We start from the raw sequence: 18,902 nt of genomic DNA on the forward strand, positions 1-18,902 counted from the left end.
AAGCCAGGAGCTTCTTCCAGGTCTCCCATGCATGTGCAGAGGCCCAAGCACTTGGGCCATCCTTCACTGCCTTCCCAGGTGCATTAGCAGGGAGCTGGACCAGAAATGGAGCAGCCCAGGGGCCAGAGCTATGGCACAGCAGGTAAAGCCAGTGCCTGCAATGCCGGCATCCCACATGGGTGCTGGTTCGAGTCCCAGCTGCTCCACTTCCAAACCAGCTCTCTGCTATGGTGTAGGGAAGCAGCAGAAGATGACTCAGGTGCTTGGGCTCCTGCATCCCCATGGGAGACCTGGAAGAAGCTCCTGCTCCTGGCTTCAGATCAGCCCGGCTCCAGCCGCTATGGCCACAGGGGAGTGAACCAGCAGACTGAAGACCTCTCTCTCTGCCTCTGGCTTTCTATAACTCTGTTTTTCAAATAAATACATCTTTAAAAAAAAAAAAAAAAGTAGAGCAGCTGGGACTTGAACTGGCATCCATATGGGATGCCGGCACCGCAGGCAGGGGCTTTACCCACTATGCCATGGTGCCAGACCCAACAGATTCACTTTCAAAAGAACTCTTACCCCTTAGCTACTGTGCTGAAGAATGATAAAATGCCTAGCCTTTGGGGTCAGAAGACCAGGACATGAATACCAGCTCCAACCTGGCCTTGGTGTGTGAGTTCACTTTTCCAAGCCTCAAGTTCCTTGGGAGTTAAATGAGACAACAGGGACTGGAACTGTGGTGCAGCAGGTAAAGCTGCCAGAACCCCATCTGGGCGCTGGTTCCTACCCAGGGTGCTCCACTTCCAATCCATCACCCCGCTAATGGCCTGGGTAAAGCAGAGTAAGATGGTCCAAGTGCTTGGGCCTCTGCCACCCACACAGGAGACCCAGAAGAAGCTCCTGGCTCCTGGTTTCAGGCTGGCCCAGCCCTGATATTGCGGCCTTCTGGAGAGCAAACCAGCAGATGGAAGATTTCTCTCTCTCCCCTCTCTGTAACCCTGGCTTTCGAATAAATAAATCTTTAAAAAAAAAAAAAAAAGAGGCTAAAACGAATGATTTCTCAGGGTTGCTGTGAAGCTGAGCTACTCGCAAGTCAAAAATGGCTAAAGAAACAGCTTCCTTAGCTGCACTTTTAGGGAAGACCAAGTGTCACCCTTCAGTCACCCTTCACGGGTCCCTTACACCCCTGCATTTCACCATTTCTGAGCCAAGCACGTGCATCCGGGCAGAGAGCCACGCTCAGCGCTTCGGCCCAGGTTTCCTTCTCACGCTGGCCACCGAGCTCCCTTGTTTGGTCAAAAAACCCTGTCCCCCTTTTTATTTGACAATCCCAATACAACTTACCTGTTTTAACATCCTCTACTCAAATTCAATCCTTCCCTCTTTTCTATTCTTCTTCCCACCTTTGCCCCTAAAATCCAAGTGAGCACATCAGAAAACAGTGTTAAAAATTAAGGACACGGGGGCCGTTGTGGCACAGCGGGTTAAGCTGGCATCTCGCATGAGCACTGGTTCAAGTCCCAGCCACTCCACTTATGATCCAGCTTTCTATTAATGTACCTGGAAAGGCAGAAGATGGCAGAGTGCTTGGACCCCTGCCACCCACATGGGAAACCATTATGGAGCTCCTGGCTACTGGCTTCAGCCGGGCTCAGCCCTGGCCATCACGGTCTTGGGCAGTGAACCAACGTATGAAAGACCTATCTGCCTCTCCCTCTCTATGTAACTCCGCCTTTCAAAAAAGTACATAAATCTTTTTTAAAAATTAAGAACACAAAGTCAGTTCATTTCTGGGTAGCTAATTTCTGGCAATGCAGTAATGGATTAAAGCAAAGCTACAAACCGCAAGCTCAGAACAGTATAATCATGTAAGAACCCTGAGCTCCAGGCTGCCAGGAGAACAGATGAAAGACAGCATGAACGAAGGAATACCCTCTCCTACCACTGAAAAAATCAACAGTTGGCCAGCGATGTCATTCGTACTTATGATCAAGCGCATGTCTCACACAAAAAAGCAGTCCCCACTTTCAACGTCTTTTCTGCCTCCAGGTTGTTAAACTTAATAAACAAATGTAGCTTACTTCTCATTGACCTCACTCAGCCACTGAATGGGCTTTGCCAATGTCTGAATGAAAGCAGCCACCAGATCTGGCTCTTACAATGACTTTCTCTGGAAAGCATCGCATTTTAAAATGTGGAACACTTTGACGAGACACAGGAGACAGCTACCTTCACCCTGCATCTGCCTTTATATGGTTCCTACCGTGGCGGATCCTTCCACGGGCAGTTCCTGAACCCACGAGTGACCAGCACAGAAAACCACCATTACCCTCTGGAGGTTGAGAGTAACCCTCCCCTCCAAGCCACAGCTGATGAGACCAGGACCTATCAGATTGCTGGCTTGAGAACTCTAAGTAGGGCTGAGAAACAGGTGACACCCACAGCATTTTAGATGAGGACATGGAAACACGTGGGGCAGCCACACTGGGCCACGTGCATAAGAAGAGGACAAATTCTACCAAGGTCAAGGCACAAAGCAACAAACCAGGACATGCATGGCCTGAGAAGAATGCAGAGCAGGCCGACACCTCTGCTTCTGGTGTCAAGTCTTCCTGGCAGCTGCTACCCGTGTGTATAAGACACAAGCTCCCTTTTTTTATGGTGACAGGGTGACAGCTTTTTTTTTTTTTTTTTTTTTTAATTTTATTTATTTATTTGGGAGGCAGAGAAGTGCCACCCATGGTTCACTCCCCAGCTGCCTAAAACAGCCACGGCTGGGCCAATGCTGGGAGCTGGGAAAGCGATCCAGGTCTCCCACTCGTGCTACAAGAACCCAATCAAGTGAGCCATCAGCACTGCCTTGCAGGGTGCACGTCAGCAAGAAGCTGGGGAGAGGTTTGAACCCAGGTGTCCAATGTGGAACACGTGCATCTAAGCTAGTCACCCGCTCCCTACTGTGACAGCTTGAGCAGCTGGGTCTTCACTGTGTCTTCTTTACCCCACACGAACCCCAACAGTGTAGTCCTCCAGTGCCTTCCCACGTGAATCTTGCCTCCACGCTACACCTCGCCTCGGAACCCGGGCAAGCAGAGGTCCGCAGTCCCCACGGCACAGGACGGACGCCAGGCCAGGCCGGCTCTGACTCACCCACCAGCTGTCAGGGCTCTGGCTGCTCACTGTCCTCACCCATTCACCTTTCCTCTCGCTGCCCCGTCACTGATGGGGCCTCTCCCCCTCAGATGCCCGGATTCCTGCCCTGGTGCGCTCCCACACTAACCTGTTTTGCATCCTCGTGGCTCCTCATTCCTGCCAGTCTCACTGCCCGTGTGTTTATTTTACTCGTGTCCTCGCAGGTCTACCTGCCTGCTGACTCCTGGTTTACCCTGACACTCGGCATGTCCTGGCGAGCCTTCCGCTTGCTGCATTCTGAACTTGCCCTCCACTCCCATTAAGTCCCACGGATGCACTTCCTTCCTCCAGGGCTGGCCCGATGGCCTTGCCTGTCCGAACATCCAGCTGTGTTCCTAGCCCTCGAAACCCACTCCCTTCCCCTTCTAGCAACCTGACTCCACAGAAGCCACACTCACGGGCCCCCAGCAGACTCCTGCCACGCCAGGCACACCGGATTCTGTATACAACAGGGAGCTGAGATTCAGTCAGGGATACATCACATCCACTGTGCCAGCTTCCCGTTTCCCAGAATTCTCAGGGGGCGGTTCTAAACTCCACCAAGCAGGCGGGCATTCAGTGGCACGGCAAGCTACCTTTCGGGACGCCTACCTCCCATATCAGAGTGCCTGGGCTCCACTCCCAACGGCAACTTCCTGCCGCTGTGCACTCTGGGAGGCAGCAAGTGACGGCTCAAGTGCTTGGGTGCCTGCCACCCATGTGGGACACCAGGATAGAGGTCAGGCTCCTGGCTTCAGCCTGATCCCAGCCCTGGCTGTTGTAGGCATCTGGGGGAGTGAACCAGCAGATGGGAGGTCTGTCTCTTTGCCTTCAAACAAAATGAAAAATAAATAAAAAGGAAAAAAAAAAAGAGAGAGGAGGAGGAGAACTCAATCACATTTTCTGTGGGACCAGCTTTTCTGCAGAGATGGGAAAGCTACATTAGTCACTAACAGATGCCACTGTATTGTTATTGCTGATTTAATCCAAGTGCCTTTCCAGAGGAAGGAACCTCACTAAAGTCTTCCACCATCTCTCGTGGTTCAAGCACACACGATACCCACGCCTTCCCACTTCCTAGTTCGGCCCAGCCCCAGGCCAACCTGAACAGCTCGGCTCGGCCCGGGAACTCGGCGGCGGCTGCCCTCTCTGTGTGCTGGAGAAGCAGTGGTGAGAACGGCCCCTTCCCAGCACTGCTCACGAGCCGGCGCTGAAGTCAGAAGTCACCTCCACTCCTCGCCCGGCGTGGAAGCAGAATCAGGGGCAGGCTCACAGTTCTGAGGCCCCACCTAACGGGAACTGAATCCCGAAACCAGACACGGCCACTAATTCCTGTGCTGGTGGAAGGAGTGACAGTCTTGATGACAGGGCACTCTCACAGGGGCTCCTGCCACTCATCCGCTGGATCTAATCTAATACTAAAATCACTCGGGCAGGCGTGCAGTACAGCAGTTAAGATTCTGCTTGGCGGGACCAGCGCTGTGGCATAGCAGGCTAAGCCTCTGCCTACAGCACCGGCATCCCACATGGGCGCCAATTCCTGTCGCGGCTGCTTCTCTTCCGATCCAGCTCTCTGCTATCGCCTGGGAAAGCAGTGGAAGATGGCCCAGGTCCTTGGGCTCCTGCACCCTCCATGTGGGGGACCCAGAAGAAGCTCCTGGCTCCTGACTTCAGATTGGCCCAGCTCTGGCCACAGCAGCCATTTGGGGAGTGAACCAGCAGATGGCAAACCTTTCTGTCTCTCCCTCTGTCTGTACCTCTACCTCTCAAATAAATAAATAAAATCTTTAAAAAAAATTTTTTTTAATATTCTGCTTGGGATGCCTGCGTCCCAGATCCAAGTGTATGGGTTTGAGTCTCAGCTCTGCTCTCCATTCCAGCTTCCTGCTAGTACACACCTGGGAGGCAGTGGCTGAAGGCTCCAGTAGTTTGGGCCCCTGCCACCCACACCCCACCCACCCCATGGGAGACTCAGATGGAGTTCTGGGCCCCTAGTTTCCATCTGGTCCAGCCCTGGCCATCGTACGACATCTGAGGAGTGAAGCAGCAGATGGGAAATTCCTGTCCATTTCTGTCTTTCTCTGTCTGTCTGCCTTTCAAATAAATAATTTTCAAAAATATTAATTATTTTCTGTCATGGACTATTAGTATCTGGAGGTGGAAGAGATCAAGACATCAAAGTTGAAGTAATGCAGGAAGAGGAATATACCAAGGATCCAGTCAGATCCAGTGTACCTGGAAATCTGTGTTTATGCCAGAAATGGGCACCTGAGACCAAGAAACTCCATTCTGACCCCACCTGTGCTTGTTGCTGGCATCACAGGCCAAGCCAGAGGCCAGTCCCTGCGAAGCCAGGCAAGGCTGGGAGAAAACAACATGGACCTGAAAGCAGAGGCAGCAGGTCGAAGATCAAGGGCAAAAGCTGAGACCCTTGCTACTCAAAGAGTGGTCCATGGCCCAGCAGTGTCAGCATCACCCAGAAGCCAGCTAGGGATGCAGACTTTTCAAGATCCCCGGGTGTTCCCCATAAACTAAATTGTGAGAACTGCTGTCTAGACACCAAGGGCACCCAGACTTCTCGGGGTGACCGGTCCAGGATACCAGCAGCGAAGAGCAGCTTTCAGAGGGGAAAAGGGGGGCAGAAGCAGTGGCACGGGGAAGAATTTCTAAGCCACTGGGCCCTCATCAATCACCACAACCTCTCTCAGTGGGGCTAATTACAGCGTACAGAGGACATCCAGAGAAAGGCATCTACCCCAGGCAACCTGCAGCACTCACGGTTCCCTCCACCAGCCTTGCATGGCTGTCTGGCCCCGGGTTCCAGAGAAGATTCAGGAACTCCTGGAAGAGAGTCCGGCTCAGCCAAGGGTGAGTTACTCTAACAAAGGCATGAGAGGACTCACTGACATCAACAAACATGAACACTCGGGCACTGGAGGACTGCATCGCTCTATTTAGACATCCAGCCAACATTCTAGGCCACCACTGTCCAACAAACATAATGAAAGCCGGATATACAGTTTTAAATATTGAGGCAGTCACATTTCAAAAGAAGAGGAATGAAAACAGCAGGCGATATAAATTTTAATTAAATTTTTGTTAAATGATCAACTTAACATATCGAATATTAAAAGCTAAGAAAATTTACATTCTTATACTTACAACACGCATCTTGTAACAAATCTCAACTAGAACTAGTCACATTTCAAGTGGTCAGTGGCCAACCATATGGTAGCTATTGGCCACCCTTCTGGACAGAGCCACCCCAGACATTAAAGAACTTCCCATGGGTTCCTGGACGCCTTCTCCACTCCACCAGCATCTCCCCCGGCCCGGCGTGCAGGCACTGTCACGCAGATGCAGGAAGCACAGGGCCAAAGGCAGAGCACAGAACACAGGTACTCTGCTAACCCCAGTCACAGTCACGTCTATTCTGTTTGGAACCCGAGGTGGGGAACCTTTTTTCTGCCAAGGGCCATTTGGATATTCTATTTATAACATCATTCGCAGGCCACACAAAATCCTCAACTTAAAAATTAGCCTGCTATAGACTTAATGAATTTAGAGTCTTGCCTATGGTCCAACCCAAATGATTTCAAGGGCCTTAAACGGCCCGCGGGCCACACATTCCCTGCCTCAGTTTAAACTTCAGTGAACCTAATGACACCAATACACAGATAACCTAGGGTACAGCTACTCACTAACTGGGTTGAATCCTCCCAGAGGCAGAGTCAAAGCACAAAATTATGACTACAAAATCCAGACAAGGTTCTCCAAGTACAAATGAAAGTAGAGCCAAGTAGTCCCACCTACATTTCACTCACTTCTAACCAGATGCAGGGCCAAGTGTTAATGTGGCCCTACAGACAGACAGGAGACAGATGTGGAAAACAAATATGCACCTGTAAATGAGGTATGCAGGACAGGAGACACAACACTGTCCCAGACAGAATAAAACAGAATTCTGGGGCTGAAGCACTTGAAACAACACACAAATATGCTTTGGAATTTCAGCAGCTTGCCCAAGGTCCCACAGCAAGTTAAGTGGCAGAACACAGGTTTCTATCTATCACTGAGGGTTGGGCAAACAGGTTTACATCATCCAGAACTTGGCAAAAACAACCAAAAATCTCCATGAGTTTACCACCCAGGCTTAACTAGACCACTAAGCATCATCAATTCTCAAACCACCTCTCTCTCCTATGCTAATGTTAAATCAGCAAAACTGCCAAAGATAATCCTATCGTGTGAGGCTTGATTTGACTGACTTATGTTTCATGTTCACAGCGTACAGTGATTATAAACGTGAGCTTCGAGGCTGGCTCTGTGGCTCAATAGGCTAAGCTTCCTCCTGCAGCGCCGGCATCCCATATGGGCGCCAGTTTGAGTCCTGGCTGCCCCTCTTCCGATCCAGCTTTCTGCTATGGCCTGGGAAAGCAGTGAAAGATGGCCCAAGCACTTGGGCTCCTGCACACTCGTGGGAGACCCGGAAGAATCTCTTGGCTCCTGACTTTGGATCGGCTCAGCTCCAGCTGTTGTGGCCATCTGAGGAGTGAACCAGCTGATGGAAGACTCTGTTTCTCCCTCTCTGTGTATAACTCTTTCTCTCAAATAAATAAGATTAAATCTTCCAAAACAAAATAAAAAAAATCAACATGAGCTGAATTATATACCATCATAATACATACGATAAATTTTGCAAGGTGGAGAGGAGGAACTGATGGAAGCAGTCTGGGCCTAGAAGCCCAGAGCTGGGTTCTTGTTCCAAACCCACCATTAACTACCTGATGACCAGGCCCTAGTTTGGGCTCCTTGTAGGAAATGCAGAGATAGCTATAAATATCTGCATATGTCTAGCTGTGATTCTTTACAACAGAGGGCTTTGAATTTTCTAACCTATGAAGTTGTTCAACAATCCAACTCTCTCTACTCAGATCCCTACAAAAAATTTGTTCTTCAAAGAAAAAAATTATAAAGCCAATACCCATTACTAGTCTCAACAATCAGCCTTTGGAAGGCAGAGTTTTTGTCCCAGAAAGAAAAAGCAGATGTTGAGTAAACAGTTTATGACTCCAATGCCCCGATTGTTATCTTTCAGCCTGCACGGACTGCTTAAAATGCCTGAAGTCCTAATTACGTAAAGTTGTAATAACTGATGGGAAACAAAAGACAAAAATCTGCATTTTCAGGCCCTAAAGACCATCAGCTAGACAGGATCCTTGGCAGGGAGTATGTGCGATAGCAAACAGACCCACTCTGTACTTGTCTAAAAGTCACTTATTTTGGTCTCTAGATTTAGATTACACAGAATTTGCTCTCCACCCTTGTTCTGAAATAGCCAGAATGGTAGAACTTCCTGCCTGTAGCTGATTCAAAGAATTCTTTTAACTATTTTATTTACCTAGTTTATTTACTGTTGGATTATTTTAGTTTTATTTAGTTTATTTACTGTTGAATTTTTCTCAGCACCACTTTCAATTTACTTTTTCTCCTTAATTTTCTTTTAAGATTTACTTTATTTATTTGAAAGGCAGAGTTATGGGGGAGCATCTTTCATCGCTGGTTCACTCCCCAAATAGATGAAACTACCAGGGCTGGGCCAGGCCAAAAAGCCAGGAGCCAGGAGCCAGGAGCTTCACCGTGGTCTATACCAGTGGCAGTGCCAAAGCTCCTGGGCAATCCTCTACTCCTTTTCCCAGGTGCGTTAGCAGGGAGCTGGATCAGAAGTGGAGAAGCCAGGACTCCAACTGGTGACCATATGGGATGCCTCCACCACCATTCGCCAGTTCAGAGGCTGTGGCCAGGGTCTCTGTTTCCAGCTGGCACCACAGGGACAGCAGTACACAGCTCATCTCACTGCTTCAACATTAAATGAAGTAGCACAAGCGACTGCAGAGATCCGCTACTGGCGCCATCTTCTACTTTCTGCAAGTTTGGCCTCCAATGTTCTTAACAATGCAAAATTCTTAAGTTCCTCCGCCACTCCTCCAACCCCCCCACCCCCGTTTATAGTTTTCAGCACATAAGCTACAATCTCAGGGGATCCCAAACTCCACCTCTTTTCCACCTTTTGTTTATCATCTCTGTTCTATGTGAATTACTCGTAATCCCCACCTCCAGCCTCACCTGCCCTGCTACACTCCAGACTGTCACAGCCCACAGGCAAAGGACACCTCTGGAGACAACAGACCCCAAACCTCAGCTCCACAGGGCAAGCCCTTCCGCCCCTCTTCTGCCTTCTGAATTTGCTACCTGGAAGACAGAAACAGGCCCCAGGGGACCTCACACTGCACCTGCAGGCAACCTCACCTCCCCCTCTACATCCCTCCCCCAGCCTATCAGGCTCCTCCTGGGCCCTGCAGCAGCTGGCACCTGGACATGAAGCCCCGGAGTTTCCCTCCCAGGCTGCCACCGGGCTCCCTTCATTTGCCCTCCCAGCCCCGCTCCATGATGCTGCCACAGGACCTCGCAGAGGGACTGTCACCCGTCTGGGCCTGGCTGCCTGCTGGTGGCATTTCCTATGTCTCCCACAGCCCAGCAACCTCCAACTGTCGCCACCCACTGCTCCACCTCACCCACTCTCACTGGGCTCTCCCGGCCCACGGAGAAGATTCTTCTTCAACGGCTCCCCCAGGACACCTGGCAACGAGTGGCCCATTCACACCCCCATCACAGCTTCCGTACGTTTCCTCCCTTTCCTCCCCAGTTTCCTTCCCTGCTGTACTCCCAGGCCTAGCACCGTGCCTGGTGCTGAGCCAGCACTCAGCAAGTGTCGGTGAAATGGCTAAAATGATCCCCAAAGGAACACAGCTTCCCACTTCCTGTGCTCTCCTCCCTCTCCCACCATTAATTCCTCATATTATTTTTTAAAGATTTATTTATTTATTTGAAAGTCAGAGTTACACAGAAAGAGCAGAGGCAGAGAGAGAGGTCTTCCATCTGCTGGTTCATTCCCCAGTTGGCTGCAATGGCTGGAGCTGGGCCCATCCAAAGCCAGGAGCCAGGACTTTTTTCCAGGTCTCCCACACGGGTGCAGGTGCCCAAGGACTTGGGTCATCTTCTACTGCTTTCCCAGGCCATAACAGAGAGCTGGATCAGAAATGGAGCAGCCAGGACACAAGCCGGCACCCATATGAGATACCGGCACTACAGGCAGTGGCTTTACTAGCTACGCCACAGCACCGGCCCCAACTCCTCATATTTATTCTTCTCAACCCTGGAAACTCTTCTATCCTAGGGGCCAGGGTTGAGGTGCAGCAGACTAAGCTGCTGCCTGTGGTGCTGGCTTCCCATATGAGCACCGGTTCAAGTCCTGACTGCTCCGTCTCTGATCCAGCTCCCTGCTAATGCATCTGGGCAAACAGCAGCAAAAAATGATCTGAATGCTTGAGACCCAGGCGGAGTTCCGGGCTCCTGGCTCCAGCCTGGCCTGCCATTTGGGAAGTGAACCAGTGATCTGTCTCCCCTTCTCTCTGTAACTCTGCCTTTCAAATAAATTAATTTTTAAAAAACAAACTATTCTATTCCTAAAAAAAACTGCTTCAAAAATCTCCCTTCTTCATTGCTTTGATAGTGCATTAATATTTTCACTTCCTTAAAAGATATAAAAGGTGAATAATATCTTATTAAAGCACCAATATATCAGCAGTCAATAAATCAAATCATAATTAAGAAGCTGTCTACACATCACCAAGATTTCAAGAGAGATCTTAGGTATCACGTTCCACAAACTTCAATTTCATTATTGTGTGGTGTTTTATTGAACCTGAGGACAAAGGTAAAAACTAAACTACCAAGTGTTTCTTGAAGACTAAAAATAACTGCTGCGGGAAATAAGGGACATTGTACCACCCGGCAGTTTTTTGTTTCCACTTTTGGCTAATTCCGATTAGTTCAGGGTTATAAAGCATGTCATCCCATTAGGGAGCGTTCCATTATCACGATCGCATGTGTCTTCAGACCACGTTCACCGCCACCTCTGTCGCTGGAAGTTTCAACTGCAGTTGTTGGGGCTGGATCTTTCCTGTGAGCTATGCTGAGCTCCGTGTATCCTCACTCAAAACTCGAATTCTTGGGTAGGGACCCCAGGATGCAGCCATCTCAACGCTAAGGATTTACTGGAAGAGAAACGTATGCTCACGTGCAAACCTGTACACAAATGTCTACTGCAGCTTCGTTCACAATCACCAAAACTGGAAACCCCACGTCCTTCAGCCGGTGAACAGATGAACAGTGAGCACCAGTACATCTTGGGGGTGGGGGGATCTACTCTGCAACAAGAAGCCGCGTGGATGGGGCTGCTGCCCATGATGCCAGCATCCTGCATCAGTGCTGGTTCCAGTCCTGGCTGCTCCACTTCTGACTCAGGTTCCTCAAATACATCCTGGGAGGAAGTGGATGGGGCCTTGCGTGCTTGACCCCTGCCATCCACACAGGACACCAGGATGGAATTCCAGGCTCCCAGCTCCTGCTTGGCCCAGCCCTGACTATTACACTCACTTGGAGAGTGGACCAGCGGGTAGGAGATTCTCATGCCACACGTGCACACACTTGCTCGCTCGCTCTCTTTCTCTCAGTAGATACAAAAAAAAAAATAAATAAATTAAAAAAAAAAAGAACCAGGTGTGGCTACTCCACACAATAGGCAGAAAGCACAAAGGCACTTTGCAAGTGAAAGAGGCCATTCATCTGACTACTCCGGACAGGACCCAGCCAGAGGGACAGAGAGCAAAGTCTGCCAGGAGGAGGGTGGGAAGAGCCCCGCTGTCAAGGGACAGAGGAATATTTCTGGCAAGACAGAACTCTGTCAACTGCGTGCCAGATCCAAGGCCCGGCACATAACCAGGGCAGGGCTTCTGCGTGGCAGCTCAAGCCACCAATTGGGGCACCTGCATGCCGTACAGTGCCTTGTTCAGGAGTCCCAGCTACTCCACTTCTGATCCAGCTTCCTGCCAGTGCACATCCTGGGAAGCAGCAGACGACAGTTCTAGGGCTCGAGTCCCTGCCGCCCACATGGGAGCCTGGCTGGAGTTCTGGGCTACTAGCTTCAGCCTGGCCCAGCCCTGGCTGCTGCTGGCATTTGAGGAGTGAACCAGCAAAGGAAGCTCACTCTCTCTCTCTCTCTGCCTTTCAAATAAAAATAAAATAAATAAGAAAAAAAAAGCAAAAAATTGTACGGAGTAAATGTTATGATATGTAAGTTAAAAAATAAAAAGGTTAGTTAATTCTTTAACCATGACTTGGCTGAAGATCATCTGTAAAATACAGTTAACACAGAGGTGTGGAATTCTGTAATGTTTACCGTGGCTGCTACGGCTCTAGTCCCCAGGTGCCGGGGTGGGAGGAGGTGCTCAGGGAAGGAGGAAGGAGCAGCCCCAAGCCTTCTGCAGTACTTTCAGGTTTTGGTGGCCCGGCCCGCCCCGTGTCAAGGCAGTCTCTGCTCCAGCTGCGCAACAAGACACAGTTGTCCCAAGGACCAAGGACGGGGAAAGGTGACTTAGAACAGACTGAACGCCCAAGCAGCCCAGCCCAGGGAAGCATTTCAAGGCAGGAAGCAAGGGGGAGGGTCCTACTCAGAGGGAACAGCTGAAAATCCCTCCTGGTGTTGGCTACCTCCTTCCTAGAGCTTCCTTAAAAATGCGCTGAGGCGGGTGGAGGCAGGCTAGGCTCAGTTCTAACAGCCCTGGGTCCGACGCTCTTCCACATGGAAAGAATGACTCTGCGTAGGCAAATGACAGAAACAAGCAAGGGTTCAACACCCAGTTACACTTTCTTTCCAGTGTGCTCTCCTGCGCCCAAACCACACATTCCTGCTCCAGGGGATGGCCGCAGGCTGTCCTGTCCCGGGAGACCGAGGCTGCCGCAGGCGGTCCCAACCAGGCGCCAGGCTCCAGGTGTGGCTGCCAGCACACCGCACCGCGACAGCGAGAGCCAGGCACAGGGCCCCGCCCAAGTGTGGGTGCCACCCTGCTCCCCCAGGCTCTCCCAAGAAGGAACCTGCCCTGGCTTATTCTCCCCACGCCCCCATCGCATTCCCAAGGCCAGCAACCTCCCGTCCCCTCTCCCCTCTCCTGGGAGACCCGGGCCTGCCACATTGTTAGACCTCAGCGGGAGATGAGATCAACACCTGAGACAAACCTCGGTCCGAGAGGAGCTCACGCTCGGCCGCCCGGGAGAACCAGCTCGGCAGCCTTCGGCCGCATCTGCAGCTGGAAAGACTGGCCTCCATGCAAAACGGCTGCTATTTCCAGGAGACTTCTGGGGAGCGGGGAGGGGGAGGGGGAATAACAAAGCTGACAGCCACCAGGAGAGTAAACCAGAACATTCCAAGGCATGCAATGCCTAAAAAAGGTTTTTTTTAAAACATAGTCTCAAGAAACGGTCATTGCGAGGGGCTGGCTGGCAGAGTTAAATAAAAACCACTGACTCTGGCAAGGCAGGAGTGCAGGACTAAATGACCACGCAGCTTACTGCATTAAGCTAATGAAGGTTTATCACGTTGGCCATCTGAGTTTTAGTTGGCACCAGAAAAGCAGCAGCCGCCTATCATGCAACATGGATTCGGATCTGCTTTGCAAGCATATTTCTGCCACAGTCACACGCAGCACCTCTGGCAGTCAAAAATGAGGCAGAATTGAAAAACCAATTTCAGCACAGTGATTTGCAAAGAATTTCGTTCCATCGTGTAAGCTTTTTACAGGTATACCCATCCGAGACTACATTTACGTCCATTAAATACTACGTCAAGGATTCCGAGCTAACCACATGCCCTCCTGTTTCCCTTTTGCCAGTTTTATCACACTGGCTGATGTTCTGCAGCCACATGAAAAACACTAACAATAAAGCCCTTACATACTTAACACCCTTCCTTGCGGATCCCGGCCCACCCACTGCCAGCTCGCCGGCCCGCCCGCCCGCCCGTTCTAAGATCCTCGGCATTTCTGAAAAGCCTGCATTCCGTGAGCAAGTGGGGGGGGGGGAATTCTTTCCCACCCTGTCTCCTCTGGGCTCCTCTTGACTGTACTTTGCACCAGAGCAGCAGACAGGCACAACCGGCTCATCTGTTGCTGAGATCATATTGGATGCGATTCTGGAGCTACTGGTTTCCTGTTTGGGGAAGCTGCAGTTCTTTTCCCCAGGAACCCCAAGGCAAAATGTCTCTCGTGTTCCCCTGGTAAGCTCTCGCAGCCTTTGTTCTGCACTGTGCTCCACTCCTGCCTGCCTGCCTCCCCTCTCTCCTCTCAAAGCCTCAAACTGCCAGCTCAGATCTGACTGCGATCCTTTCAGGCTGCAAGCATTCCCTACCATCCGGTAGACAGGGAAGCCCTGGGCTGGAACAGGCACCTTTTTCATGCACGAAGCCAGACTGCCCGGTTCCCTCCTGTGCTGCATTAGTATTCCACAAAGAATCCAATGGCCAACTCACCGTCAGCGGCCCCCAAAATCAATAAAAGACATTCCACCACTTCAGGTGAACGGCGGCCGGAGAGAGCAAGGTAGAGGGAAGATGGTAGAGGAACAAAAGGCGAAGGCTCCTGGAGACGCCTCACATCCTGCAAAGGTGGCCGGGCGGCCCCGCGCCGGCTCACGGTCCCAGGGAAAATGCTACATGGGTACTGCTTCCGTCCGAGGCACAACAGCAAGCAGATTCTCACAAGGCCCTGACGCCTACCATTCTCCCAACTTCCTGCTTCCCAGGCCGAAGCCCAGACACATACGACTTAATGAAGGCATTCAGATTTTTGCCTCGATTAGCAATGCCACCAGAAAGTCACTCTAATCCCATTAAACCTGGCTAACATAAAGAGTATTTCTTCTGTACTCTGAGCCCCATTTTTCTCTCCGGGGTACCAATCCACTGCTAGCCTGCGCCTGAATGGCTCTGCGAATAAATATTTAAATTCATGCTCAAAATAGCATATCTCACCTTGTGAACCTTGACCCTTTGGAAAGACTTTGGACCAGTGTTCAGTTACTGTCACCCGGTTGCATTCTCTGCAAATATGAAAGGGTTAAAAGCAGCCCCAGTCAACAGGCCTACAAGGAAAAAGAGAGACAGCATGTATGGCTAACAGCATCACTGGAATGCATTTATGCTCATTTTCTAGAACAATTCTGTTACCTTTTGGCCTTCATAATAGTCAGAAGTATCCCCAACACCCTTTAGTAGCTTCTAAAAGGAAAAAAGCACAAAACAGAACACAGCCTGCGAGAGAAGAAAGGCATGCAAAGTAGCATTCTCCAGCAACAAACAAGCTACCATCACAAACCCACCAGTTCATTTTGGTTTGGTTTTGTTAAAAACACAGAACGCGAGAGAGACTGCATAAACCAAGTGTCCCCACCCTGGCAAGACACATTTTTTTTCCTTTCTTTCTCTCTCTCTCTCTCTCTTTAATAAGGGTCATAAATCTCAGCTCCTTGTCCATCCCTTAAGCAAAAGAAAAAAGGCAGGAAAAGCCCAAGTAACCTCAGATCCTGCAAACCTGCACCTTTTTTTTCCATCTTCTCTACACAGTCTTTCAGGGCTAAATTAGTCACGTACCAGTGCTGTGTGGTGTCTAAGTGTGCATTCACATACTGTGTTGGGATGGAACCTTCCTGCACGCGCTCTGCTTTTGGCTGCCATGAAGGGAGGAAGCTGCTATCCCACTGTAGTAGCTCAGTGACTGCATTGTGTTCAGGAGCTGATCTGCCTCAAACCAGTTTCAGCCGGTTCTGGTCACCCTACATAAAAAAGCTATGGCAACCCTCGCTGAGTTGCCAACAAGTCCCTGAAAATCATCAGCACAGGGGGGACCTCGCTGGGGGTGGCCTCTCCCTGTCGGGTCTCCCAGAGGCGGGGCAGGCCGTCGTGTGTCCCCCCCTGCCCTCCTCCTCGCCACCCCCGGCGCAGGCCAGCCCAGGCTCACCTCAGCAGCACCCCAGAGCCCCGCAGGGCCCACCCCCCGCCCCTGCGGCCCCTCCTCGCCTTCGCCCACTTACCTCCCACAACCCGGCTGAGATCTGTGTGTACGTGTGTGTCAGTGTGTGTTCCCCGTGTTGGTGGCTGACAGGGAGCCCCCCGGAAGGCAAGCTGTGTGTGTCTCCTCACACGGGATGCGTCGGCTGCGGGAGCCGGCCTGGCCTCTAGCAGAGTGGTGCTGGCTTGTTGACCAGGCTCCTCTCTGCCTGTCACCCCCACCCCACCCAACCCCCTCCTCCCTTCCGTCCCTCTCCTCGCTCTCCCAGCCCTGTCACCACCACCACGGCAGCCCCCCCAGTCTCCTCCTCCTCCTCCTCCAACCTTCTCTTCTTTCAAGCACCTGGGAGGGGGAGAAGCCCGCAGCCCCTCACCTCGGGGAAGGGGACTGGGGCCGTGTGGGGCCGGGGCGCGGGGCAGAGCGAGGGGGCCGCGGGGGGCAGGGGGGCGCGCAGGCCTCCTCGAGAGCGCCAGCCAGCGAGCGAGCGAGCGCCCGGCCCGCGCCCACGTGGCCCCCTCTCCCAACCCGCGGGGCCTAGCCGGGCCCGGCGCGCCCGGGGCCCCCCAGGCTCGCTGGCGGCGGCGAAGGCCGGCTGTCCCCAGGGCCGGGGTGGGACAGGCCGCCGCCGGCAGGCCACGGGGCCTGCGCCTCACGCGCTCGCCCGGCCCGCCGGGCTGCGCACGAGGGGCCGGCGCCCCCGCCTCCCCCGCGGCGCCCACCCGCCGCCCCTCCCTCGCCGGCCGCCCCCAGCCCCGGAGGCGCACACCCACCCCCTCGCCCGGGGTTGGCCTTCGCAGCGGTCAAGCCCGGGCGTCTGGGCCGCAGCTCGGATGACCTTTGTTCAGCGCGGCGCCGCCGGCTGGGCTGCTGCTGTGGCTGCTGCTGCTGTCGTCGGAGCGGCGGCGGCGGCGGCGGCTTCCATGTTACGGGCGTGTCATCTGCGTTCCCGCCGCCGGGGTCTGTGTGTGCGTGTGCGGTGGAGCGGCCTCGTCGCCGCCGCCGCCGCCGCCCGGCTCCCGGCCCCCGGCTCCCCGGCCGCCGCCGCCGCCGCCGCCGCTGCCGCCGCGGCCTCGCCGTGCGCCCTGCCCGGGCCCCGCGCCTCCCCGGGCGCCGCGCTCTAGGCCGCGCGGCGGCGGCGGCGGCCGGCCCGCCACGCCGGGGCCTAGCGCTGGGGGTGCGGGCCCGGGCGGCGGCGGTGGCGGCGGCGGCGGCGGCGGCGGCTCGGCCCGGGCGGCGAGCGAACAAAAGGGAGCGCGGGCGAGGGGGAGGGGGCGGCCGGTGGGGGAAGGGAGGATTCGGGGAGAGGCGGCGGGAAGCCCCGCAGCCGGCGGGCGCCGACGCCCGGCCGCTCCGAGCCCCGAGTCCGGCGGCTGCGGAGAGGCGCCCCGCAGACCTGCCAAGTCTCGCCCATATGGGGCTGCAGGATCGCAGCTTCGCCCCGGAGAGCAGAGCGGGCTGGTGGTGGCGAGGGGACGGAGGGAGGGCTGCTGGGTTTCAGACGACGCTGCGGACTCGCACCCAGTCCTTGCCATGGCCCCCAGCCGCAACTTACTCGAGTGGAAGGAAGCAAGGCCTCGCCAAAGATGGTTGCAAAAGACCGTGAGCCTCTAAGCCAGGATCTTGAAGCCAAGGTGGTGGTGTTTTGTTGTCCTCGTAATGGTGGCAAATAAGTGAGAAGAGAACACGCTATCTCCAGCTAAATGAAATCTGAAATTCTCCCCGGAGGTGGACGAGGGGGCTCTCCTCTGGGTAGTTAGTGGCTTGGAGCCCTTTTCGCCTTAAACCGAGCCACAAAAGAATGGAAGACACCCCCTGGGGTGGGGAGAAAGCCCTGGTGGAAAACACACACGTTTGCTTTCAGAGAAAAAGCCACTGGGGCCAGATTGAAACATGGCATGTTCGGTTCGTGGAGGGCTTTTTTTTTTTTTTTTTTAATGGGGGAATGATATTGAGTAAACAAGATGTAATAGCTGGATCTTTAAATTCTAGCAAGGAGACGACGGGCGTACAAATATAACGAGCACATAGTGTACGTACAGCAGGTGGTCGTGGTCTACAGCCCAGGAAAATACAGATACAGACCCGCTAAAGGCCACCAAGGTGTGTGCAGTGCTAACCCATTCGACAAGGACACAGCCTGGGATCCCAGTCCACATAGGACTGCTATTTTTCCCAGCCCCGCGTCCTCCTTCCTATACCGTTCACAGACCTGCGAGCCGTGGAAAGGTTTTTAAAACTAGAGAGAAACCCCCCATGTCAAGCGGATGGTGCCGAGCTGGAAATAAGACAAAATGGAGAGACCTGAAAAAATGTCACTCGCCTTGGACCCCACTCCGAAGATACATTACCTGTGTAGCAGTGGAGGCTCCGGGTTTTATTTTAAATTAGGTGGGTTAGTTAATGTTTGCAGAGTGTGCTAAGAAGTTTAAAAAAAAATCTCAGTAAGCCTCTCTCTGGTATTAACTTCCATGGAGGAAGCCATTGTTCTCTGTGCTAGGGGCACTGCATGATGCAAATGGCGAGTAGCTTTTCATTTATTTATTTATTTATTTTGCTGTATAAGACTTCTCACGCAAATAGCCCAAATTATTGCCTCAAGAAGGGTTGCCCTTAATTGTAAGCACCAAAAGTGTTTGGAGCGGCAGGTTAGTTGGAATACTATTTACATATTTACACACACTCAGACCTCGGTGAGCTGCAGATTTCGCCCGCCCCGGCATCAGGTTTATCTGTGTTGCAAGGCGATGAAATGAAACGCTCGTCATCTTTTAGCCCAAAAACGGTGCC

General features: G+C 52.6%; 1 protein-coding gene across 20 annotated transcripts in view; it reads right to left on the reverse strand.

The window, feature by feature from the left end:
* ZNF532 (zinc finger protein 532) overlaps positions 1–17,995 on the reverse strand; it is a 116,930-nt gene extending 98,935 nt beyond the window's left edge. For 3 of the 20 annotated variants that reach the window (XM_070050110.1, XM_051851173.2, XM_051851179.2), the window contains exons 1-2: positions 15,275–16,075; positions 15,080–15,189 (exon numbers count right to left, since the gene is read on the reverse strand). Coding sequence is in view for 2 of the 20 variants with exons in the window: in XM_070050098.1 (XP_069906199.1) it covers positions 15,080–15,147; positions 15,275–15,288 (82 nt within the window). In the remaining 18 variants the exon portion in view is untranslated. Of the gene's footprint in view, positions 1–12,765; positions 12,872–14,578; positions 14,732–15,079; positions 15,190–15,274; positions 16,076–16,137; positions 16,276–16,885; positions 17,152–17,667 lie in introns of those variants that run through there. The other 17 variants (XM_070050101.1, XM_070050099.1, XM_070050098.1 and 14 more) reach the window with 16 other exon arrangements.
* Positions 17,996–18,902: the final 907 nt, after the last annotated feature.

Source organism: Oryctolagus cuniculus, chromosome 10, assembly GCF_964237555.1.
Source record: "Oryctolagus cuniculus chromosome 10, mOryCun1.1, whole genome shotgun sequence".
Lineage (NCBI taxonomy): Eukaryota > Metazoa > Chordata > Mammalia > Lagomorpha > Leporidae > Oryctolagus > Oryctolagus cuniculus.